The 26,868-nt window shown below is 40.0% G+C and overlaps 1 protein-coding gene across 1 annotated transcript in view; it reads left to right on the forward strand.

Moving 5' to 3' along the window:
• The window catches only part of CNTNAP2 (contactin associated protein 2), a 1,977,233-nt gene that overhangs the window by 902,192 nt on the left and 1,048,173 nt on the right, over positions 1–26,868 (forward strand). The window contains exons 7-8 of the mRNA XM_043589809.1: positions 3,903–4,046; positions 8,374–8,638. Of these exons, the coding sequence (XP_043445744.1) occupies positions 3,903–4,046; positions 8,374–8,638 (409 nt within the window). The remainder of the gene's footprint in view (positions 1–3,902; positions 4,047–8,373; positions 8,639–26,868) is intronic.

Raw genomic sequence — 26,868 nt, forward strand, 5'->3', positions numbered from 1 at the left:
GGAACATTAGCAGTGGGCAAACACAATTCCAATTTTCAAAAAACAGAATTAAAAATTTGGGGTCATACACTCTATGAGTTTGTGGTGAAATCTATGAATATTCATGCACACACAAGACCTTGCATAGAGGGTCAGCACTTTCCTGGACTCGTTGAGGCCCATCAATTATACACACCATGTTTGAGAACTTCAGCTGTAGACGACAATGCCTGAGACGTTGTTAGAGACACTAGGAAAAATGTTAATTTATTGATAAAGAATCAGGAGTCAGTTGAATTGAGTCAGTCTCTCAGTGTTTTTGCACATATTTCTTTGACTCATCCATACAATAACTAGACTCAGACCCCAAGTGGGGCTTGTTATGAATAATTGAAGTCATTCCTATTACTCAGGAAATTCCAAGGGTTTTAGGAGCTCTGTGCCAGGAACTGGGAACAAAGACCAAATATATTTATTTTACCACACCATGATAGAGTAATCCCATCATATAGACTAAATACAAATCATCTCAAGAACATACATAATAAAAAAATATAGAGATGCGGTCTGAGTGGTTATGTTTTGTTTATCGTAATTTAATTTAAATCTATATAATTTAGTTTTTAACAGTGGCTCTGTTTAACAATCCGTTTTCATGAGCCAGCATGAGTAGGATTCAGCACACCATAGGGGTAAATTAATACCTATAGCCATTCCCAGAGATGTACATCATGAAAGAAACAGTAGAAAACACGTTTGCTTCTTTGAGGTGACTCAATGTGGGCATCGTCTTGTGGAGGATGGTTTAAGAGTTCGCCTTACTCACCTCCTGGAGCCTAGTTACACTGAAGAGTGAGCCAGTCACCATTTGCAGGTAAACTGCTAGCCCCGTGCTGCCCTGAGAAAGTACAAAGGTAAACAGATGCACATCCTTCATCTCGGCCAAAGGGCAGGATCACACACTGATGTTTGGCCTGGCTTCTCTCTTTTCCTCAGCTAAATTCCAGGACACACCCACTGTGCCTGTTATGCCATTGCCTTTGCAGTACGGTTCTGCTTGGGAAGTAGAGGAATGCATGCCCCTTGATAGCTGGAGAGCTAGGCTAGGATTTGAGAGAGAAACCAGCTAGGATTTCGTAGAGAATCAACTGCACGGCTCAAACTGGACCCAAAGGCCTGGGTTTGTGTCCCTTTTTGCTTCTTACTGGTGTGTGACAGTGGACAAATCATAGTCCCCTTTTGGAAAGTGAATGTAAAACTCCTTTGTCATAGCACTTGAAGGAGCATAGGAAGCAATAGAAACCACCCCATGTGTCGGTTATGTTGCAGATGCCTCCATATAGAAGGTGATGTGGGCAGGTAGCCCTGGGCTCACATGGCAGCGTCATGGTCATCAAGACCCCAGTCTACTTTTACCCTGCCACTCCTCCACCCCCATTGCTAGTCATCCCACGATGGCTCCTCACCTTCCATCTTGCATTCCTAGCGGGAAGGAAGAGTGGAGAAAGCTGCGCTCGCCTCCCCTTTCATTTATAGTTCTTAGACTCACACAAGGTCCTACTTTATTGTCACAAGACCAAACCTTGCTTCACGGAGGTTGGTGAATGCCATAGGTTGGCTGGAGAGCTCTGTGCATGCTGAAGAACGTTTGCCTTTCCCTAAAGAAGGTGTAAGAAAGGACACTCAGAGCTATCTAGCAGTCTCTGCCGCACTGTGCAAACTCTTGGTAACTAACAAAATGGTGAATGTGGCTATTTCCTTACAGTCAGGGTTGTTACTGAATGGTGACATCATCAGTAAGCCAATCGTGAGTTATACGAATATATGATTATCTAGCAACTGCAATGGTGGGGTTTTTTTTTGGCTATCTGAATAACTACAATGTCAAAATATTTTGCGGTTCAGGCACTTCATTTTACTGATGAGAATGCATAATCAGAAGAAGTGACAATCTAATATCATATGATTAGTTGTACTAGGAATTGGGATTTGAACCCACGTCTCCTAGTTGTGAGGAAATCTGGTAAATTGAGCCTCTGTTGCTTCCCTAGGGCACCTCTGATGATGAGGTAGGACATATGCTGAGGGTTGCTGAAAGCAGGGAAACCAGAGGAGTGCTTAATCGTCATCCCAAAGAAAAAAGTTCCAAAAAAGTTCCAAAATAAATAAACCGTACACCTGGAGAAAGAATGAGACAGTATGTTGAAACTAGTATTTAGTAACAACGTTCAAAATGTGCCACTGCATGGGACACCCGGGTGGCTCATTCGGTGGAACGTCTGACTCTTGAATTCAGCTGAGGTTATGATTCGTGAGATCAAGCCCCGCTGTCAGAGCAGAGCCTGCTTGGGATCCTCTCTCCCTCTCTCTCTGCCCCTCCCCCACTTGTACTCACTTGCTCTTTCAAAAATAAATAAACTTAAAAAAAAGTATTAAAAAATGTGATGCATGTCATTAAGCATAGACAATTTTATTCTATCAACTGGGAAAGAACTGGTAAAATAAACTATAGATGGAAATTATAACACTCCACGTAATTATCAATAATTCTTACCTTTGGTATTAGATATACTTAGTTAGGACCTAATAAGTTCAGTTTAGTGCCACTTGAAAATATTTTCCTAGTAATTCTGTTTTAGTTTACAGTATAGTTTTCCTCTTGTCATTTCCTAATCCTTTCTATATATTTATTCTCCATCTCCCCTTCTTCTTTCATATATAAACTCTGTGGTAAATGATACATTTTCAACTAGCCATTATTACCAAATTTTATTTTCAGTGAGGTCCTTTGTTTTTTTATATTGTCTCATAAACTATCATTAATTTGTGCTTTTTTCCCCTAAAACTAAGCCTCTAAAATGCCATGACACTAAATAAAAGACCATAATTTGCTAATAGCCTCCTAGAACACAAAGGTCTGTTTCTTATGTTTCAAATACAAAGTCTTGACGTTCAAAAATATTTAACAACTGCTTTCATTTTCAAAGCTTTATAGGAAAAGTTAATAATGGTACCATTGAATAATAATTAAAAGAGAAATAACATCTGGGTTATATATCTTGGTACTGCAGCTCTGGTTAGTATTTAAATTTATTTACTACTAATTCACTATTAGCAGTAAATGTCATTATGGCAATACATATATTAAGTATAATTTTACATTATAGGAAGTTGATACTATACTGCTGTAATTTGGCCAAAGATACATGGAAAAATACGTACTCTCTTTTATAGGTGATAGTTAGCAGCCAGAGAATCACGGTAAGGGGTGTCCAGCTTATTCCCTAGGATTCAGAAGACGTATAATATCTCTCAGCCTCAGTGCTCACATCATAGCCCCCACGTCCTAATATGTTTTTAATGTAGTAACAAGACTTTTTGAACCAATTTTGGTATTCGAATAAGTCTAGTGAATATTTGACTCAATGGTTTTTTAGAGTAAAATTAAGTCTACATAGGATAAATACAATATTTCTTCCTTTGGGCTGCGGTTTTTTCAGGGTAGTATTATATTCATACTGGGTATCTCATGATGACTAGAAGCATTGATTAGTATATCTTCGAATGATAAACATAAAAATATGTTTTTAATATGAATAAAAGAAGCGTCCTCAATAAAATCTTTTGAAACATTTCAGGAAAATTTATAAAATGCCTTTTGAGTGGCTACATTGGAAAAGATTATTACTATTTACTTATTAAAATCGTAATCTAATTGCCAGAATTAATGATACTGTTATGGACTTCCATAACAACATAATTTAATATGCAACGGATTCTGGAGGAAGAAAAAATGTCTGTATATTCTGGGAGAGGTAAGATAATTGACCTTGGCTGTATTAACAGTTTTGTCTAATTTATTGTGAATGTTACCTGTTTAAGTCAAACGCAGTGTGAACTTTTATAATTTTCTTTTCTCAAAGATAACCTTCGGAGGCATACCCTTCTCTGGGAAGCCAAGTTCCAGCAGTAGAAAGAACTTCAAAGGCTGCATGGAAAGCATTAATTACAATGGTATCAACATAACTGATCTTGCAAAAAGGAAGAAACTAGAGCCCTCAAATGTGGTAAGATTGCTCACTCCAAAATACTGATGTAGAGAAATGTCACAGTTTTGTTTTCTGTGGAGTATCGAACAGCGTCACACAGTATTTGTCATCATGCCGATGTGGGGCTCAACAGTGTAAAAGTAACTTGAGAGTTGCCTAAAAATGTGTAACGAGTGGATATATTCTGAGAATAGGTAATGGTTTTTGAGGTCGATTAGAGTGAAATAGATGGTAAGTTTCACTCAGATGGGGCACAGGATTTTGACACCATGTTTCTGGATTCCCTGCCTCAGAGGGACAGGCGAACCTCAGTTGTGCTTTGTCCTGGCAGGTCAGCAGCCCTTACGCTGGCAGCATCATGTCTCCAGATGTCTGATCATATATGGCTTTCCAATTCTTGTTTATGATTTAATTCAATATTTTAGAAAGTGTTACATCCAGGAACTTGATTGTACTCACTTGTATGTTTCCAGAGATAACGCATCCAGATCAGTAAATAAATACACTTTTTGTGAAAGCCCGAACATACTAAAGATCAGGCAGTTAAATAAGGATTGATGGCCACTGGGTAGTGAAGGCTGTGACATAGCGCCTGACAGGGATCTTCTTCCAGCTCCCTCTGGGAGTTGTTTTCAGATTGAACTGTTTAAAGGAGGAGAGCAAAAATCGAAGAATGCTCTAGCATACCCGCTTCTCCATGACACTGCTTAGCATCACTGAAAGATACCAGCTGAAAAATATAGTCTGTGTCCTCTGTTGTTCTGCAAGAGCAGGAGTTAACTTCAATCTACAAGTATTATTTGGAAGAGTCTGGGGTTCCGGAGACCCACGCATTCGAGAAACCACTAACAGTAGATAACGTTACGAATGCTTGCCTCATGTCCCAGAAGAGCTCTGATGGTCTGTTCCCCTGCATTTGAGCTGAGGGTTTTGTTTTTTTTTTTTCCAAAATGACTGGACAAAAAGAAATCCTGTAATGAATAAACAGGAGTCCCAGGTCAGTTATAAAAAAAAAAATTATTGGGGTGCCTGGGTGGCGCAGTCGGTTAAGCGTCCGACTTCAGCCGGGTCACGATCTCACGGTCAGTGAGTTCGAGCCCCGCGTCAGGCTCTGGGCTGATGGCTCAGAGCCTGGAGCCTGTTTCCGATTCTGTGTCTCCCTCTCTCTCTGCCCCTCCCCCGTTCATGCTCTGTCTCTCTCTGTCTCAAAAATAAATAAACGTTGAAAAAAAAATTATTAAGGTATAAAATAATTCATGTGAAATTTTTCTTTAATAATTATTTTTTCTTAAAAATAATAGTATATACTGACTAAAAAGTTGAAATTTTTTTTTTTTTTAATTTTTTTTTTTTTCAACGTTTATTTATTTTTGGGACAGAGAGAGACAGAGCATGAACGGGGGAGGGGCAGAGAGAGAGGGAGACACAGAATCGGAAACAGGCTCCAGGCTCTGAGCCATCAGCCCAGAGCCTGACGTGGGGCTCGAACTCCCGGACCGCGAGATCGTGACCTGGCTGAAGTCGGACGCCTAACCGACTGCGCCACCCAGGCGCCCCTAAAAAGTTGAAATTTGAGGGGCGCCTGGGTGGCGTAGTCGGTTAAGCGTCCGACTTCAGCCAGGTCACGATCTCACGGTCCGTGAGTTCGAGCCCCGCGTCAGGCTCTGGGCTGATGGCTCAGAGCCTGGAGCCTGTTTCCGTTTCTGTGTCTCCCTCTCTCTCTGCCCCTCGCCCGTTCATGCTCTGTCTCTCTCTGTCCCAAAAATAAATAAACATTGAAAAAAAAAATTTTTTAAAGTTGAAATTTGAAATGGTCTCATCAAACATTAATATAGAGAAAAATAGTAATAGTTCTATTTATAGGCAGCAGGCACTGTGCTAGGAATGTTACTTTTGTGGTAATCTGAGAATAGTACTACAGTATGAGTAAAGATGTTGTCATACACGTTTTGTAGATGAAAAAAAAATGTGAGATTTTACCTGGAAAAGTAACTTTCCAAAATGAATGTGAGTGGATTCACAGCGTGTGACCCCCGAGGTCATAGTCTCCTATATTGTGTTATTTCCCACCTAGAGCAGTATTAATATATATGCTTTTTTAAGCTTTGGATAAAATGGCACCAGGGTCCTTTTGTTTTCCCAGAAATCATTGCTTAAGATAAAAAGGTACAGAAGCCAGATCATCAGAATACTGTTTCTATTATCTGCACCTTTAGGAAGTGGTAAAGTGTTATTTCTGCCCAAACCTCCCATTGGGTCCTGAGATGCATTCATTAGGCACCCAAACTATAAAGGATTTTCCTATGGAGACTTATTCCCACGGCAACTTTAACTGCCAAATATATTGTAGTTACAAATGCTATTTTAACTTGAATAACAAAGATATTTAATAAAGATAGATATAAATTATCTATAATTATATTTGTTAAAATAGAATGAACCCATATGGAATAAGCTTCTAAACAAAAACGTGTACATATTAAAATTTTAGGCAGAATAGAGACAAGTAGGATATTTTGTAAGCAACTCTAAAGGGAATATTCATGAAGGGAATTTGCTTTCAAAGATGTCAAGTGCTGGTATTTCAGTGAAATTGACTCAACACTCCTCCTGCACCCTGTCTTCACACACAAACACGTTTCCTCATATTGGTTCACAACCTCCTGGAGAGCTTCCTGGGTGTAATCTGAAAACAGCCTTTGGATGCCGAGGCAGGGAGAGACAGAAGAAAGAGGCAGACCACATCCCATTGGTATGTGGCCGGTTTCATAGACAAGCAAGGGACTTGCTTCAAGACAAGCAAGGGAACTTCCAGGCTTGTCTTGGGCAGCCAGGAGATGAGTAGATCTCTGCCTTGCCTGCCAAGTCTGAAAAGTTTTATAGAGGTCTTAACTGGATTCGCTTATGGAAACAGGAGGACCCAACTGACTTCACTCAAGTACCCAGTTCAGATAGCCTCAACCCCGCATCTCTGTCTCAAGGCTCTGTCTTTGGAGCGGCCTCCGGGAGTTAAGGAGGCAAGTGGAGCAAACATTCCAAGGATGGGGGAGGAGGTGGGGAGCCTCTCATTGTCCCAGTCCTGCTCTGGGGTCAGCTGGCAGTCACGTCTTCTGGTGACCTCCTCTGGCACCTCATTACACATTGACTCCAGAGTCAGCATTTTTGCTCAGGAAGGACCTTTAGTTTTGCAGGGAGACAATCTCCACAACCCAGGTATGTGGTCAGTTATAACATCTCCATTATTAGGCGAAGGCTGTTCTTTTCATCAGTAAAAGTAAGCATTTAAAAATGACCATCTGTGAAGCGAAGCTGCAGATTTAATTTGAATATTAATTCAGAGGGACAGCCTGCCTTAGATGTGATGGTTAATGTGCTGAAATGGAAGAACCATCCATCTAAACATAGACACCGTGGTGTTGTGTTGTGAAATAAATAAATGATTGAAGGGCCCGATGAAAATGGCAACAAATTATATTCCTCAGGATATTATGGCAGGATAAAAGAAGTTGGAAGCAAATGTAGGTTTTCAGACCTTTAATAGGAAGGTACTTACACACTGAATGTAACGTTTAGTAGTGTATCTGAATGGTAAGTCACATTTCTCTGTACAAAATAGAGGGAGTGGGAGGGGAAAGGAGCAGGCTTTAATGATCAAGTTTCTTTTCATTTTGTACGTTCATATTAGTATTTTCAGAAGCACTAATTCAGTATAATCTATGCACATTTAATATCACAATAACAATATAACAAAATAATCTGAAATAATCACGATTATGCTGATGTCTCACAGTTAATATTAATTCACATGTATCAGGTGTAAGGATAAGAGCCAAGAATCTTTGTCCCCTGATGTCAGTTAATAAATAGCAACCGAATGGCCGTAGTTCCCCTGCCCCCGCTAACCTGTGAAGGGACGCTGGACAAAGGCCGTCCAGAAGCCGGCAGCGGCCTCTCCTCCCTGGCTTGTGCCTCATCGGTACCGGGGGGGCGGGGGGGGGGCGCGGCAGCCCCCTGCCTTGTTCACAGAGTCCAGCTGTCTGCACTCAGGCCCACCCCGCAGGGACGCCTCCCGCCCCGTCGGCTGTCGTCCGCCAGTTCCACGGAAGATGGCCCTTCTTAGATCCCTCATCTGGACGCCGGCCGCCCTTAGGCACACCCTGCAGGTGGAGTGATGCCTGGGCGTCCGGTTGCCGAATCCCCACCACGCTGGCTGCCGCGTCGGAGAGCTCGCGCGGGCCCAGGCTCGGCTTCGGCCTCTCTACACCTGTCGCTCTGTCTGCCTTCGGACGCGGACTGCTCGTTTGAATCTGGCGCGCCTCTCAAAGCGCGTCCTTGTGTCTTACAGGGGAATTTGAGTTTCTCGTGTGTGGAGCCCTACACGGTGCCTGTGTTTTTCAACGCTACCAGTTACCTGGAGGTGCCGGGACGGCCTGACCAGGACCTGTTTTCCGTCAGTTTCCAGTTCAGGACCTGGAACCCAAACGGCCTCCTGCTTTTCAGTCACTTTGCGGATAATTTGGGCAACGTGGAGATCGACCTGACCGAAAGCAAAGTGGGTGTTCGCATCAACGTCACGCAGACCAAGATGAGCCAGATAGACATCTCCTCCGGTGAGTGAGCCCCGCTCGCGGCCTGCTCCCAAGGCCACCGTGATTTCCCCAGCTCGCGTCGCTTCTGTTGTCTCGTGTGGGTGTTGCGTGCCCGGGGTTCTGTGCGGATTCAGACTCGTGAGGGTCTCGCTTGGCTGCCCGGAGTGCTCGGGCACTTGCTGGGAAGGTGAGGCCTGGGCGAGGAGGCAAGTTGGTGGAGGCTGTGTGAACACCAAAACCTTCTCTTGCTGATAAGCGCTAATTCACGTTCATCGGACGGTGGGTAGTGCTCGGAGTGTTTTACGTTTACAGACGAAGAATGTCTGTTTTACTAACAGAAGAGTACCTGGCAGTTTTTGTCTTGGTGGACATTCAGATACCTTTTGCCCTTAGTAACAAGTGCATGTTAATTTAATTATGGCTTTTAAAGTTATATTCAACTGCTTGAAGCAGAGCCTTGAAGTCTTCTCGCTAAATTTATGTGTTATTTCGGGAAAACCGCAACAACAGCAACAACGATAACAACGAAGGGTGGTTACAGGGAGGAATGACAAGATGTGTGCATCAACTGAGGAAAGACTGTCTTGGCTTAGGGTGATTTTTAAACATGACCTCACAATGGTATGATTGACTGAGGCTGGGGTCATAATTGTTCTTAATTGAATAAACTTAGCAATCTTGGGATAATCTTTGACTAATATCGTACAAAGAAAGCTAGGATCACAGGGTGAGATGATATAAACAGAGAAAAACTAGGGGGACTGATAAACAGTAAAAGTTCTCATCAAATTTCTCTAGATATTCCTTGCCGTAGTGTTATATTTTTATTTTGTTAGAACTCCTTAGAAATGGAAAACGGGAATAGCTAACGTTGACTGAGCGCTTTGTACAGATGTACCAAATACTCAAATGCTCAACTGTAAGACTGCCGACTCTGATTTCTAAATATTCCATGTTCACCTGCAATACCGTATGTATGCACCTGACATGGTTTCTAACACGTCCTACTATTTGTGTCCGTGTCATTTCCCTGCAGGCTGTTAGGTCTTTAAGGGATGAGGTGATGCCTCTTCTTCTCTTCTAGCCTATAGAATAGCACCTGTTACATTAGAGGTCCTCTGGGAATGTTTGTGGAGTTAACACTGTGGCCCTTTGAACTTGTGTTCACTAACAGAATATCTCTGGCTGAAGGGTATGCATCTTTCCATACGACAAGCTTTGTGTTTCTGTAGGGCGTGGCTGTATAGACTATTACTGAGAAGGATTCAAGGAAGGTATAGGGACCATGATGTCAGAGGTGTATCGAATTATTGAAATCAAAAGCTGTTGTGCAATGCCTGGAAGTTTACTTTTTCTGTGTTTGCTGTTAGTTTTGCTTTCCACTGAATGTTCAAATGGATTGATCAGCCATATTTTATCACTACTTCCCAGTATAGATTCGCCTGGGGAGATTTAGAGCAAATACAAAATAACTGGAGATTCCAGAATAACACATAAAACACATACACATACAAATATCGACCATAGTTGAAAAACTCCCCGTTAGATTTTACTATGATTAATGATTCATTTCTAATGACTAAATACATAAAAATATAAGTATGAAGTCCTCCCTTCTAGCGTTCTCTGAACAAACCCAAATTCCTGGTGATTTTCCATGTAACATGAACCCTTACGATGGTAATGATAGGATCTTAAATGTACAGGTCAATAAAAATTTCCTAATTTAATTTGATCTTATTTAGGACTCTAAGATACTTTCATCTAATTTAAACTGTATTTTTATGAAAAAATAAAAGGAAGAAAGAAGAAAGGAATCCAATATGCAACAACTAATTTACCTTAATAGATTTGCTTAAATATGATAAAATTGGACTTTAGAATTTTTGCCAATTTTGCCAACAATCTGTGCAAATTAAGGGCAACTCATGGGAAATTTAAACATTTCTATAACCTTGCTCTTATACATCCCAATGAAAATACCTTACTGTTTCAAATATTTATTTTTCCTATACACATAGTGGAAGTCAAGATCACATCAGTTATTACTGCTCAAGTTTCAGAAAGATTAGTAGGTAAATATAGATGCACATACATTTTTTAAAAGCTATGTCTATACTCATTTAAACTGTTTATTGGGGCGCCTGGGTGGCGCAGTCGGTTAAGCGTCCGACTTCAGCCAGGTCGCCATCTCGCGGTCCGTGAGTTCGAGCCCCGCGTGGGGCTCTGGGCTGATGGCTCAGAGCCTGGAGCCTGTTTCCGATTCTGTGTCTCCCTCTCTCTGCCCCTCCCCCGTTCATGCTCTGTCTCTCTCTGTCCCAAAAATAAAATAAAAAAAACGTTGAAAAAAATAAACTGTTTATTAAAAAATAAAAGAAAGAAAGAAGGAAGAGATTCAGTATATGACTACATTCATCCATCCTACAAATTCATATGGAGTTCACAGAAGGCAATTTTCATCTGTATTTAAAGCATTTTACCAAACTCAATTAAATGTATGAGTAACTTACTGCAAGTAGCAACACCGAGAAAATAATTTAGAAAAATAAGTTAATCCCAGGGCACTAATGTTTGCTTTAACAAAGGGAAATAGTCTGTATTATATCTACCCTATTCTTATCAGCAGCATGAACACTGATGAATGTCAGCCCTTCTTTACTTTATTATTAAAATAGCTTGGTTGTAAGGGTGTCTGGGTGGCTCAGTCATCTGGCTCTTAGTTTTGGCTCAGGTAAAGATCTTTCTCGTGGTTCGTAAAATCGATCCCTGTGTCCTGCTCTGCGCAGATAGCATAGAGCTTACTTGGGATTCTCTGTCCCCTCTCCCCAACTTGCTCACACTCTCCCCTCCTCAAAATAAATTAAAAAAAAAAAACTTAAAAATAGCTTGGTTGTGAAAATGTAGAAGATACAGACAATTTAGAAGAGGAAAGCAGTCACTGATAACATTACTATGTGCACACACATGCGCGCGTGCGCACACACACACACACACACACACACACACACCACTTCTAGCATAGTGCATTGAGAGGTCATTATAGAGACACTCAAGTACCGTCTGTTAATAGATACTTGTATCTTGGTTTTGTTTTTAGTTAGTAAGTTCTGTGGTCCAAGATGAAGGTAATTCAAATGGTTCACAAGCCTTTTCATTCTGTCTTGGACAGCATTGTTCTTTGGTGATGAATTCAAACTAACCCTATAAGTTAGAGAATTTTCAGTACTTTTTTTCACCCATTCCTTGTATTTTTTCCCTCCATGTTGTAATTAATTTCAGGTCTCATTAGTTTTGACAATGGATTCAGCTTGTAAAATTCACTCAAACTCTGAGTTACCTTCACTTTGCACAGTGGGTTATCTTTCCGTGAAAATACTTTCCAAGTTGCAACATCAACTTTTATAAAACATTCCACTGTATTTATATCTATTTAGAACCCTAATTAGCGAGTGGTGAATACAGATTTATGCATTTCCTTTAACTAGGAGTAAGTAGTAAAAGGGAGGAAAGTGCTAAAAGTGTCAGATGGGTAATGTGTGTTCACTTGAGCGTATCATTTGTTTTAACTTTCATGTCAGAGCCGTGGAGAAGGTAGACCTAGAACTGTGTTTTTAAAAATATTTGGAGTTTTTAAAAATGGTTTTTCAAGCTTTTTTGAGGTAGGATTGACAAAGTTAAATTGTATGTATTTACACATTGTACAGGTTGTGCAGTGTGATTTTTTAAGGTGTGTGATAATATATGTATACATTGTGAAATAATTACCACAACCAAATTAACAAATCTGTCACCTCACACGTGTGTGTGTGTGTGTGTGTGTGTGTGTGTGTGTGAGCTCATGTGCGTGGTGAGAACACTTAAGATGTATTAAATTTTTTTTAGTGTTTATTTATTTTTGAGAGAAAGAGACAGAACGTGAGTGAGAGAGGGTCAGAGAGAGAAAGGGAGACCCAGAATGTGAAGCAAGCTCCGGGCTCTGAGCTGTCAGCATAGAGCCTGACACAGGGCTCGAACTCATGAGTGGTGAGATCATGACCTGAGCTGAAGTCAGACACTTAACTGACTGAGCCACGCAGGTGCCTCAATATCTATTCTTTTAGCAAATTTGAAGCATACATTATAGTATCATTAACTATAATCACCTGCTATACATTGGATTCCCTGGAACTTTTTCATCTCATATCTGAAAATTTGTATCTTTTGACCACATCTTTCCATTTTCCCTACCCTCCAGCTACTGGCAACCACTGCTCCACTCTCTAGTTCTATGACTTCTACTCCTTTAGATTCCTCATAAAAGTGAGATCATACAGTATTTGCCTTTCTGTACCTGGCTTATTTCACTTAGCGTAACATCCTCCAGATTCAAATGATTTTGTTAAAAACACAGTAAGAAAACATTTTATATTGTACTCAATTCCTACTAAAACAGAGTTTCACGAAATAAAATGTACTTTGCTATTTTAGATGCGCTTTTTTTTTAAGTTTATTTATTTTGAGAGAGAGAGCACACATGTGCACATGCGCACGGGAGGGGCAGAGAGAGAGAGAATCTCAAGGAGGTTCTGGTAGCCTACAGTCTGTGAGATCATGAGGTGAGCTGAAATCAAGAGTTGGATGCTTAACCAGCTGAGCCACCCAGGTTCCACTAGATGCACTCTTGTAAGTTTGATGTTTTTGCCCTTTTCTTTTTCATTAAAATTTTCATGACCCCCAAATTCTTTTATGATCTAAAAACAAGTGACCTACATTTTGGAAAACGTTGACCTACAGATATGTCTTCTCATCTGAAGTTAGAATTTTTTGAAGTTCTAGCAGCTTGGAGGTATTTACTCTGTCATTACATTTTGGAATACTAAATGTATCTTCCAGGAACAATATTGCAATATTATAGTGGTAGTAAAAAAGTATTCATGTGTATTACTATCTGATGTATAGTCACACACACACACACACACACACACACACACACACAAACTACCTACTATTTGAGATAAGGTTTTTACTGCAAAATTCCTTAGTTTTATGCCACTAAATTATGCACAGATGTTTACAATAATACTCTAAAGCTGTGGTCTAACCATATTAATAAGGTCATAAAAAGTGTTCATCATTTATAAAGTGGAAGGGAAGTGATTTCTATTAATGACCTTTCTTACCTACTGAAAAAAGAAATCAGTTTCTATCCATGTAAACAAGGCCTTTTAGAAAAGATATTCAGAAATGCAATGCTTCTAAATCAGCTGTTTTCTACCTGAAGTATTAGAACCTCCTTGTTTTGTTTACATAGATATTGTTTCAATTTTAGAATGACTGTTCAGCATCTGTACTGCTTCAGAAACCTGTATTCAGTAAAGATCACCTTTGTTTGTATTTCTGTCTCCAAAGAAAATCTTTTTTTTTTAAATTTTTTTTAACATTTATTTATTTTTGAGACTGAGAGAGACAGAGCATGAACAGGGGAGGGGCAGAGAGAGAGGGAGACACAGAATCTGAAACAGGTTCCAGGCTCTGAGCTGTCAGCACAGAGCCTGATGCAGGGCTCGAACTCACGGACCGTGAGATCATGACCTGAGCCGAAGTTGGACGCTTAACCGACCAAGCCAAACAGGCGCCCCTCCAAAGAAAATCTTTTTGAGGCCTTGTTTTATTTTTGTTTTATTACAGTGTCCTTTGTAAACCTTTTGAGTTGCACCTTGGGTGTGTTAAGGGAAGGTGTCTTAGTCCAGTCAGCTGCTGTAACGGAGCTCAGTAGATCGGGGGACTGGAACAACAGACATTTATTCCACAGAGTTCTGGAGGCCGGAAGCCCGCCCCCAGGGTGCTGGCATAGTTGAATTCTGGTGAAGGCCCTCTTCCAAGTTGCAGACATCTGCTTTCTCCCTGTGTCCTCACAGGTGGAAGGGGCTAGGGAGCTTTGTGGGGTCTCTTTCGTAAGAGCACTAACCCATTCGTGAGTGTTCCAACATTGTGACATAAAACACTTTCCAAAGGCTCCACCTGCTAATACCATCACATTGGGCATTAGAATTTCAACATATGAATTTGTAGTGGGGAGACACAAACATTTCAGGTCATAGCAGAAGGAGTAGACATTTTCTTGGCTTCTTGTGTAGCTGTGGAACTTGTTGGCAAATACTGACAGGTTTCCAGTTCATTGTTGGCAACTGTATTTCCCTGGGATTACTCCTGGCACTCTCTATCCTAAGCAATTAGAATATCTCTTCTCTTGATTTTATGAACATTTGAAAATGTAGTTAGTACATTAATTCTGGAAAGAATTCATACCAGTTTACAGAATTCAGTGAGAACTTGCATCATGAGGTTTCTTTTCCTTCACATAAGAAAAAAAATAGTTTAGTTTGCAATACCATTTTTTATGTTTTGTTTATTGAGAAATGATTTTCAGCTCTATGTTTCAAACTGCAGATATTATTTCAAAATTTCTTAAAATAAATTTTTATAACTCAGAAATAATTTTTAGGCTTGCTTTACAGACTTCAAATGACTTTTTTTCCAATGCCTTATAGCAAACTGATTGGAGACATATTTAATAGTATATATTACATTCCTTAATTAAAGTTAAAACCATAATTATTAGACATCTTAAAAATGTCACCCCTCCTTGACTATTAAATTTGTATCATTGTAATTCTAAAGGAATAAGTACACATATTTAACATAACATATATAAAATAATAAGCAAACAGACTATTTTTAAGTGAAGAAGTGATTTTAAAGACTGCATCTTAATATGGAATATTATGATGTCATTAGAAATAATGTTTCTCAAAATTTAATACCGTTGGAAAGTGTAATATAGGGAATAAAAATGTTTACAAAAATTATATAGAATATCGTATCTATTATTATTATAAATGTGTATGGATAGCTAGAAAACAGTTCATAATGAAATAAAATCTGAATAGTACTAATAGTAATTATCTCTAATTAGTGGGTTATTGGCCCATTACTAACATCTTTTCTTTCATTGCTAACATTTTAATACATTTTTCATAATATCCAAATTTTCTTCAATAAATATCAATTGCTGTGAAAGCAAAGCCAAACAAGGCAAAAAGGTATATGCTAAATTAATTGAGGATAAAATAATAGTCCTAAAAAAGTATAATGGTCAAACAGCATTATGAATGGAAATTACACAGAGTAAGTTATATCAGTTCAAAAATTCTAGTTCCTCTCTTAATTAGAAGCATATTATATGGTCAGTTTTGAAAAAGTTTGTCTCTGAACAGTGATCTTCAGCTTAATTTTCTTAATGGCATTTATGTAACAAATGGAGCACTTTATATTTGGATGCAGACATTTGGGCGTTGGGTCTATGAGCTTTTATTTGAAAATACACATAACTGATTTTGAGCAAATGCCACATTTGCCATGTAATTCTAAATCTTTTTTTTTTTTTCTGGGATAGATAGATAAATGGATAACTTGATATATAAAAGCATTTCCCCTTAAAACTGTTGCCAGCTGTCAAGGAAAAACAGATTTTACTTTTCTGTCTTAATGATGAATCAATGGATGCAAATCTCTTTATTTCCAAATAATCTGCATAGACTTCTACAAAAAAATGTAGCTAAATACTGATTTTTAGAGTTCCTTCCATTTTGTTGGTCCTCTAGATATCGGAAATGTTCAAGAAAAGCTCAGAAATCCATCACTTTAAGACACTAAAGACAAAGCCTGGCTCTGGATTGTTCGAGAAAGTGGGGCCTAAGGAAGGATGATTTCTAGAGCACTGTGCTCTCCTTAGTTAGGAATCTCGATTTGTGCCTGGCCAGCGTCTCTCCTCTTGTTTAGTAAAAGACAAAAGTGAGTGGGACGTAGATCAGTAAAGATGTATTAAATATAAATAACCTTGGACAAATCTACAATACCAGTTTGCTGATGTTTTCCTCCCAAATTTACAAATAGGCTTGTTGTGAGAGCCACATGGCACCAAGCAAAATGCATTTGAGTGAATATTCTCTTGCTTCTGGGTAGCGTCACCTAGCTGACTTTTTATTATATTTCAATTCCCAACGTGGCTGTGCTATCATCATGCAAGCTGAGTAGAAATCTACCTTTAATTATACTTCAGTGCATGCTGATGCATTTTCACATCAATAGAAGTATTATATTCCAACATGAAAGGAGAAAGAGGCTGGGGGGGACGTTTTGTGATATTAGGTATTGACTTATTCTTTAGGAAGCAAAGGGGACATTTTAATTTATAATCACACTCCAGGATACCATACCTACTCTAGTTTCTACAATGTTTCTGGGCCTTTTAAAATATTCTATGCCTTTTTCAGGGAAGATGAATAAAACATGATTGTGTGTATGTGTGTATAATAATTTTTAAAAATTGCAAGAAGAGGATAAAACTTAGTAAACTTAGGTGGATAAAATAGAGGTAAAAACTCCCAATAGGGACCAGGTCATGTTTTAAAAGCTTCAGTTTACTATATAAATAAACTTACCAAACAGGAAAAAAAATCAGACATTACTTCTGTACACTATAAGAATAAAAATGAATTATGTAAGACCAGCAGAGAACACAGCTCAGGAACCCCAAACTTAATATGTGGATATAGTTGAAGATGTTTGCAAAACAGGGGAGAGAGGGCACAGAAACAGATTAGCTTTTCTGAGAGGCCCTTTTTCTTTGCCTTTCCTATACATTTAAGGGCTGAAACTTCTTGATAGGTAAGTAGTTGGTGCATTTAAGCAATATGGATTTATATAGTAAAGAGATAATAAATCAGCTGATAATAAGCCAGGGTTCTCCAAAGAATCTCCGCCGATAGGATGTTTAAAGAGAAAGGGATTTATTAGAAGGAATGGGGTCATGCAGTTATGGAGGCTGAGAGGTCCCAAGCTCTGGAGACCCAGGAGAGCCTATGGTATTGTTCCACTGCCTGTCCAGAAGTCTGACAACAGAGAGTCTGTGGTATAAGATACAGTCTGAAAGCTGGTTCAAGACTGGAGGCAGATAGGCTCAAGACTGGAGAGCTGACATTCCAGTCCTCGGCTGAAGACCAGTGTCCAGGCCTGAAAGACAGTCATTCAGGGAGAGGGAACTCTTCCCCATTCCACCTTTTTATCCTATTCAGGCCTTCTTTGGATTGGTTGATCCCCCCACCCCCCATATTGAGAGAATCTGCTTTACTCAGTTTCAGGATTCAAATGGTAATCTTACCCAGAAGCACCTTCACAGACATACCTAGAATAATGTTTACCCAAACGTCTAGACATTCTGATACATAAAAATGAGCTATTTAGATATGGACCATCACATCAAATTTAGATATTTTTCCATGCGTATGTCCTTTTGTTTTGAATAGTAACATAGTGTTGGCATGGAACAATCAAGAGATCAGTCACCTTCACAATCAGAAAGAACACAAAGCAAAACCACTGGATTAAGGCCTCCCCTCCAACCCTCCTCCCTTCCCTCCTTCATTAACCTCATGACGATGCTTACCTGGGGTTATTAACCAGAGAATTGAGACTATGAGATGGTACCATTGACTATTATCTACCTTTTCCCCTCTTACGACTTTTAAGCAATTTGAGCCATTCAATACAATATAGGCTGTCGAGCTATCTGGTGCTTTGTTATAATTAGGTGTGGAAATGGGTCTTTTTGAAAAAGGGATCCCACAGATTCTGGTCGAGCTGCTTGGGACTTGTTAAATTGACTTGGGAAGTGTCTGAAGAATTACTCTACTGGATACCTTCTGAGATGTTTAGCACATATATTTCTCAGTCTCTTCCCTTTATTCAGAAAAGTTCAAGAGAATGTTGGGGCTGTCATACAATACTCCTTAGAAAGTACTTGCTTTTGATAATATTGTATGATAATATAATTATGTGGACCAAGCTTTAATCATAAGTCAATTTTATGATTTATTTTATTCTGGCACATTTCTCTTGAGGCCTATATAACCCCCCCCCACCCCCCCACCCCCCCAGCACAAACCATCCTTCTGGTAACTGAATGCCTAGTTAGTTCTGAATCCTCTTTTTTTCCAGCCACTGCTTGCTTCCTCTTACTCTCTAGCATCTACTTTTGACAAGTACGTTTGGCTTAGATCTTTGCTATAGCACTTGTTAACATCTCCCGTTTTCTGAAAAATGCTGATAACCTGCCTAGTGTGTCCAGTCTTCTAGTCCTTCCAGTCTTTCTTCTAGCTCTTGTAGTCTTCCTGGGATCCTTTTAGAGACTGGATTCCTGTTGCTGAAGCTCTGTCCAGAGGCCGGGATCTTGCTACCCCTGGACATATCACCCTGCCACCAGTACCCTGCCTAGATGTTGGAATACTGCTCCCTCTGATTTTCTAGCATTCTTCCCCACCCCTCATTCCAATTTTCTGCTCTATTATCTTTAAACCTCACATTGTCGACTTGAGTCTAGGCTGCAACCCCCTATTGCCTACAAGTATTTTCTGCCACTTTGGGCACAAATTTCAATCTCCCAACCTGAAATGCCCCTGGCAGTTCTCCGTGGATCTGCACCAGAACTCAGCTTCCCTCTGTCTTCTCAGTCATCAAATTTCTGTTGCTTTTTGGGATACAGATGTAACATCCAGGTTATCTGGGGGAGGGGGAGAACTGCAAGCAGAGAAGTAATAAAGCACACCCCCCAAGCTCTTCACTCTGCCTGGGCATAGAGGGTCAGCTGAAGTCCCCAAGCTCTTCACTCTGCCTGGGCATAGAGGGTCAGCTGACACCATTGCCAACGTTCCGTAATTACATCATTATGGGAAGCTACCTTGGTAGGAAAGGGACGCCCCTGGAGCATAGTAGCTGTTGTAAGTCTTGCACTGACTCAGATCTGCTGATGTAGGCCTCTGCTAGGGAGCTAAAGGTTGGAGGAAATGACACTCCGGGGCCATCCGGAGACTGTGATGATAACTAACAGCTGCTGAATACCTCAACCATGCCTGTCACTCTGCGAAATCCTTTACATTCATTGCCTTGCCTGTGGCTCCAGTGACCTTGTGAGTTACGTACTGTTTTGTAACCACCTTTCTCACTCATTTATATCAGAGGTAGAATCATTCTCTTAGGGACCTGAGGTCAAACCTTAAGAAAAATCAAAATTTTCCCTCCATCTGTGCCTGGCACATGTTATGACACAGCAAGCACTACCGGTTCTTTTGAAGTGTCTCATCTGTCCATCTATCATCTCCATATCCTAGTTCAAAAAATTTCATTGCTTGATGGGGCGCCTGGGTGGCTCAGTCAGTTAAGTGGCTGACTTCGACTCAGGTCATGATCTCGTGGTCCGTGAGTTCGAGCCCCGTGTCGGGCTCTGTGCTGACAGCTCAGAACCTGGAGCCTGTTTCAGATTCTGTGTCTCCCTCTCTCTGACCCTCCCCCGTTCGTGCTCTGTCTCTCTCGGTCTCAAAAATAAATAAACGTTAAAAAAAATTTTTTTAAAATTTATTGCTTGAAACCGTAATCAAGGCCATCTATCTTCATAGCCAAAAATAATGTTTCTTTTCAATCATACCCCTATTTATGTGGTATATACATATTTAAAACCATGGACAATGGAGCCAGACTGCCCACTAGACTAACACTTAAAACCATGGACAATGGAGCCAGACTGCCCACTAGACTAACACTGACTGAGGTCTTCCTCTGTTCTGGTCATTGTTTCAACAAGGTTAATGCACATAAATACAGCAAGTCATTGAATTCATTAACTCCTCAGGATAAATATCATCATTATCTGTATTGCGTAGATGAAGAAACCAAGGCATAGGGATACAGTAATTCCCCCAGGCTCTTCTAGCTAGTAAATAGCGAGTTCAAAAAGGAGTCCAGAAGATTTGAATCTAAAATCATTCTACGTTTATTCTTGGCTGCTTTACTTCATTGCCCCCTCACATTCATTGAACATGTCTTTCATTCGTACGTGATCAGGTATTGTTAAACATGACACATGGGAAATATTTACGGAATGTAGCACCTAACACCAATGACATCCTTATTGTGTCTCATTGGGATTATGCCACGAGACTTAAATAATCTCCCCTTATTGTTCCTTATTTTTCTCTCACATTATCCAAGTTTTCATTTCTAAAATGCAAGGAAAATACTTTATTTCCCATTCCCTAAAGGATAAGCCTACATTTCTTAGCATGCCGTACAAGAGCATGCACACACACAGCCCAGCTAGAAGATTTGGCCTCATTTTCGTCACTTTATACCATGTACTCCCGGGACTTTTCACTGTCTGCTGGGAATTCCTTCCTCTGTATGCCATTTTGGCAAAATTGTGTTCATCCTTCAAGATCTAGTTTAGTATCATTTATTATCAATTTAGTATCATTTCCTTTCTCAAACCCCAGGGAACAATCTGTCATCTTCTGGTATAGCACCTCATAACTTGAATACTAGTTATTTTTCTTTGTTCCATCTTAAATTACAGACTCCTCCACTGTCCTGTCTCTTGCATCTCCGTACCTGCTGACACTCACCTCTCCTTGACAGAAAGGAGAGGAACAGTATTTTCATCTTTGACTTTTGTGTTTGATCCACACTTAGATACCCACAGAGGCTTGCTTTGCTCTCTGACTCCTGCCTCTCTAAAAATGTCCACTCCACATTCCTTCCCAATGAAAATTCCAAAGGGACTGCTTCCAAAGTGTCATACTCCCATCTAAAAGTCTTCCATGAAGCGCTAAATTTTTTAAGATTAAGTCCTGTGTGTTCTCCATTAAAGTCCTGAACACTTACCCCATGGTGATCTCAACTCTTCTACAAATGTTAAATCACTTCAATTGTTTTCTCCTGTCTGATGCTGTTTATTACATGGTTCAGATGTGCGATTACTCTGGTTGAAAATGCTTGAATCTCCTGAAGCTTTCTGAGGGCATTAATCATCTTCTTACTTCAGCCTGTCTACCTCTGAGCCCAGCACAGTATCTTACAGGTGGCCTGCGTTCAAATATCCCATTGATGGATTTTTTTAATAAACTGATACCAAGATGTTATAAGCTGTAACTTTATAATCCTGTTGTCTTCATCCATTGATATGAACCAAACTCCTAGTGAAAGGAGAGTAGCAAGTATCTCAGAGGAAATAATTGCTTAACTGGAGGAGGTTAATATGTGTGAAATTGATCTGGACCTGAATTTTGATGCGATGTTTTTATAGAAAGAAGACTTGTCTTGTAAGGTATTGAAGCCTACAGCTGTACTGGGTAAACTATTATATGAATAAAATAAAAGCATATATACATTTGCTGAAAAATGTATTCTGAGGAGCATGACATGAAGTAAAACCCTGAAATTAGTCCTATTCCCTTTGTATTTAGTTTTTCTCCTAGAATATAAAAAAGAGCGGTGCGTGATTAAAATTAATTTCGCTTTATTTTTCTTCTTCAAGCTTGGGAATGCATTTGACGTGATAACTCCCGGGGAAATAAGAGAATCAAAGTTTCTTGTACCTTCTTCTCAAGGCCCCTGATCTCCAGTCATTTCTCCACCTGCCTAAAACAGACTTTCCAATTGTTGTTGGAACCTAGTCTGACTTACTTTGTCGAGGGAAAAGGTGGCTTCGATGATCAAGTCTTGTTGTCTCTGACTTCTTTTATTTGGTAACTCCGGGCAATAACCCTTTCTCTATTAGATAACTAAACGGTAAAATGTAAACTCCAGAGCAACTTCATCGGAGACGCTGCACACCGACACGGAGGGATAAATGGCGGATTCGCCACCCTTCCCCTCAGGCCCCGGGCAGGCCCCTGCTTGGCCTCACCCGCATGAAACCAGACAGCACACACTCCCTTCACGTCGAGCAGACTGTATTCAGCCATGATGGGAAGAACGGAGCTATTAGACCCTCTCCTTTTCCTATATTCTTTATAATGCAGCGCTCTACAGGAAAACGTGAAATCCGGCCCACGCGTGTAGATCCACCGGCAGGGAAGTTTGAACCTTTTCCAATCGCGGAGCCTTGTGTTCTATTTCATGCAAGGTAATCAGCACCACAGGCATACATAGCAAATGGTTTGTTCATAAAAAGTTTGATGAGGGGTATAAAACCCTCGATAGTCTCTGGAAGAAAGACTTCCCGTAGGAAACGGAAAGAAAAAGAGGGTGGTGTATATCTTCACGTATTGTTTGACTGCCTGGAGTGGTACTACAATACACAGTGCAATTTATTTCATAGAACAGCCAATGGGCATCAGTACTGAAAAAAAGAATTGAGTGTGGGTTCTGTCACTGCGAGTGAGTGCATCTCCAGCAGTGAATGCAGGTGGTAGGCGTTGTGTGAATGTGTATAAATGTGTATGCAGACTAATAGAAAAGGAACACCTTCAATCTTTCATGAAGTAAAAGCCTCAAAATTCAATAGCTCTGTTTTTAATTGAGCACTATACTGTCTCCATTCGCCATATTTGAATGATTTGGAATAGAAAGTTTTCATCAGTAAGATGATATGACATGAAACGGTCAGAATTGTAGCTCATGCTGAGCGGTAGTGAAGTGCATGGTTTCTTCTTTTCCCCTTTCTCAAATGTTTCAGCATTTACTAGTAAGCAGTTCCTAGCTTTTTGGGTTCCCTTTTTTCCCCCTCTTCATAAAGTCATGGATATTAATTCAGGGAAGTTGTGGGGAGAAGAAATCTTGAGGGATGGATCCTCTAAAGCACTGTTCTCACCCAGAGGTGATTTTGATCTCTGGTAGGAGATATTTGGCAACATCCAGAGACGTTTTTGGTTGTCACGAATTGGTTGTGTGTGTGTGCGCGCGCGTGTGTGCACATGTGCATGCTACTGGAATCTGGAGGATAGAGGACAAAGATGCTGCTAAATATCCCACAAAGTACAGGACAGCCCCGCTGCCTCCCCAACAAAGGGGCATTTGGCCCAGACGAAATACATCCGTCCATTTAGAGGCTTTTTTTTCTTTATTATTTTTCTCTATGCTGTTATGAGCTTCCTTCTCTTTCCCTTTTGTAGTTGTGTGTGTGTGTACATATATATATATATACGTATATATGTGTGTGTATATGTATATATACACTTATACTTGTGTTTGTATATATATGTATATATACTTATATATGTTTGTATATATATGTGTGTGTGTGTGTGTGTATATATATATATACATATATATATATGCACATACTTTGAAAAATCCCAGACTCCTCCCTTTCATTTTGCTTTCTTTGTGAAATGTTTGTGCTTCAAACAAGGAAGATAACATTTCTGACTTCTCTCTGTGGTCAGAATATATCATACAATGAGACTGTTATCCTGGTAAGCACTCTTCATTATTTTAAACCGTGGTTATTATTTTTTTCTTTTTTATACAAACCCTAAATCTATTTTTCTAAATATATGGACTCTCTAATACCTTGCTTCAATATAACTTGATCCTGCCATTTTTATCAGTAATGGAAACAGACACAAATTGTGTGTGTGTGTGTGTGTGTGTGTGTGTGTGTGTGTTTGCCATTAGGCAGACGAGTTATCTAAATAGTCAGAATGACCGATTGTTAATATTAGATTCAAGTGTCATAGAAATTTACATTAATGGGGAGACAAAAAGAGTTACATAGCAGAACAGAGGCCTAACTGAAACCTTGTAGTTTTCAAAGTGTGTTCCTTGCAGATGTAAGTTGATGGACAGGAGAGACACAGCTGAAGACACAATACAGCAAGGAAGAGAGAGCACGGAACAGCTTTCCCCTGGGTAGCTGAGCAGCTCCCATGTGAAGGGGTAGCCAGACTGCCTTGCATGTTCTCTGAGCAGTCCCCTTAGATGCTGCTCCTGGTCACGGGCTGCTCCGTGCTGCCACAAGCCCAGGTGGGCCTCTCCCCATCTTAAGACCGATGACAGTGGAGCCGCCGTGCCTTCCCACCGATGCTGAGCAGACGAGTCCAACCTTCCCTTTAGGAACCACCCTTTACTACCCTGGTCTTTGCTCTCCGCAAGCAATTCACACACCACCATGTGAGAATCATAAAATAGAGAAATTATAGCGTAAGTCCTCTGTAATAATGTTCACACCTGTGTGATTTCAGTCTCACCTGCAGGTTGGAAACACACACTCACATGCACCCTCATGGATTCTCACATAGCATTTCCTTTCCTGGATCATTCATCATTGCATATTGGGTACCTGGTTTGTATGAAACACTGACGGTCATGTCCTCGTACCTATACTGTAATCATAAATGACAGATATTAAATGAATATATATTTATAGATAATAAAAGCTATAATGGAAACAAACAAAACTATATGGTAGAAAGTGGAGGGTATTAAAGATAAAGAGGGGTCAAGGTGAGATAGAAGAAAACCTAAATTACAAGTTCTGCAGTTTGAAAGCACTTGACAATTCAATACATGTTAAGAAGGGCGAGGGGGACAAGAAGGAAGAACAGAGTTTGGAGAGATAGGTAGAAGCTAGATCATAGGAGGGGTAACCAGCTGTGGCAGAAAGTTAGGACTGAAACTCATGGAAGAATTTCTTCCTAGGGAGTGCCATGGTCCTATTCTTAACTGATACCTCTGGCTACTGTGCAGATAATAGACCAGATAGAATTGATAATTGATTATAGAGGAGGATTATAGACAGGCAGCATTGGAGACTAGGAGACAAGGTAGAGTACTGCATAATCCAGGTGTAAGATAATGATGCTTTTTTTAACTAAGATAGCAGCAACGTAGATAGAAGTTACAGGGTTTGAGAACTATTTCAGAGTAGTATCCTCACAACTTGGCAGATTTTGTGTGAAGTGTGAAATCTAGTAATCAAGTCCGAATTGCAGGTTCCCGACTTGATTACCTGGATAGATAGTAGTCCCTTTGTCCAATATGTAAAAAACAATGGGAAGAAGAGTTTGGAGAGAGTCCAGGTCTGTTTGGGACATGTTACATTTTAGAAGTTTGCTAGATATGTATGCAAGTAAGTCAAGCTGTCAGTTAAGGATACGAGTGTGGAGCTCAGAAAAGAGTCAGGGCTGGAGTTATGTACTTGGGCATCATCAACATATGGATGATGTTGGAAGCTATAAGACTGGATTACTTTGGTGAATAAAAAACAAAAGAGGAGAGTCCCAAACAAAGCGTTAAGGAACCTCACCTCTTCAGAATTTGGGAAGAGAAGATAAAGCGCACAAGAAGACGAAGAGGGAATGCATAGTTAAGTAAGAAAAAGTCGAAGAGAGTACAGTGTCCACTGAAGTCATAGGAGGAGAGTTCCCCAAGAACGGTAGTTTAACTGTTAAAAGACAAAAAGAACCTAAGGACCGTTAAATGGTCAACTATATAAGAAATGAATACTTAGCACTTGCTTAAGTACAGTGTAAACTTGAAAGTGGTGTGAGAATTCTATTCCCATTTCTTCTGCTTACTGAGTTTTGTGGAAGGCTCAGCCAGGACAGTTACCATCTCCACTAGGGACAGTAAAGCCAGGCTAATGCTATTTGAAAAAAATGGAAAATGCTATTATATTTTTAGGATCATCAGTGTTGATTTCCTGTCCACTCAGTGTTTAACTCACTGTTCCCCACCTCCCATTTGCCACAATAAATATACTCAGAACAGCAAAACTTTAAAAAAAACAAAAAGAAAACGGAACAAGAGAGGATATATCATAATGAGAATAAATTGGCAATGCTTGGAATGATCATTGAAGGGAGATGGGAGGAGACGGCTAAATCTGAAGATGCGTGGAGAACCATAATAGTAATAGAAAGTCAGCGAAGACACCTGTTGTTTCATGAAAAACAAAAAATACGAAGAAGAGGGCTGGCATCTACTCAGGGATGCTCTATGACAAATATAGGTGCCTGAGACCTTTTACCTCACATCATTGTCACAATAGGTTCTGCAGTAGGTGAATCCTTCTATAAGGTGAAAGCCAACACTTATAAAGCCCATACGAATCCTCCAGGTTCTGAGGTAGCAGAGTTGGTACTTGAAGTAATTTTGGCTCTTTTCCTAAACTCATACACTTTCTAGTAAAACATAATAAAGAGGTGGCAGATGTTCCAAAAGGTAGGGAAGATGGTTGGATGCCACGTGAATCCAAGGACCTGGTGAGGGTACTGGTATAAGGAAAATAGATGGTCGGGAAGGGAGAGTATAGTAGCTATTTTGTTAAGGTTAGGCGGCTCAAAAAAAAGTGAGAAATGGACAGGTGAAACGATAAAATTAGCATCAATCTAGCATATAAGCTGTTGAATAATAAAAACCAAATAGAATAAATATGA

Source organism: Prionailurus bengalensis, chromosome A2 (assembly GCF_016509475.1).
Source record: "Prionailurus bengalensis isolate Pbe53 chromosome A2, Fcat_Pben_1.1_paternal_pri, whole genome shotgun sequence".
NCBI classification, from domain to species: domain Eukaryota; kingdom Metazoa; phylum Chordata; class Mammalia; order Carnivora; family Felidae; genus Prionailurus; species Prionailurus bengalensis.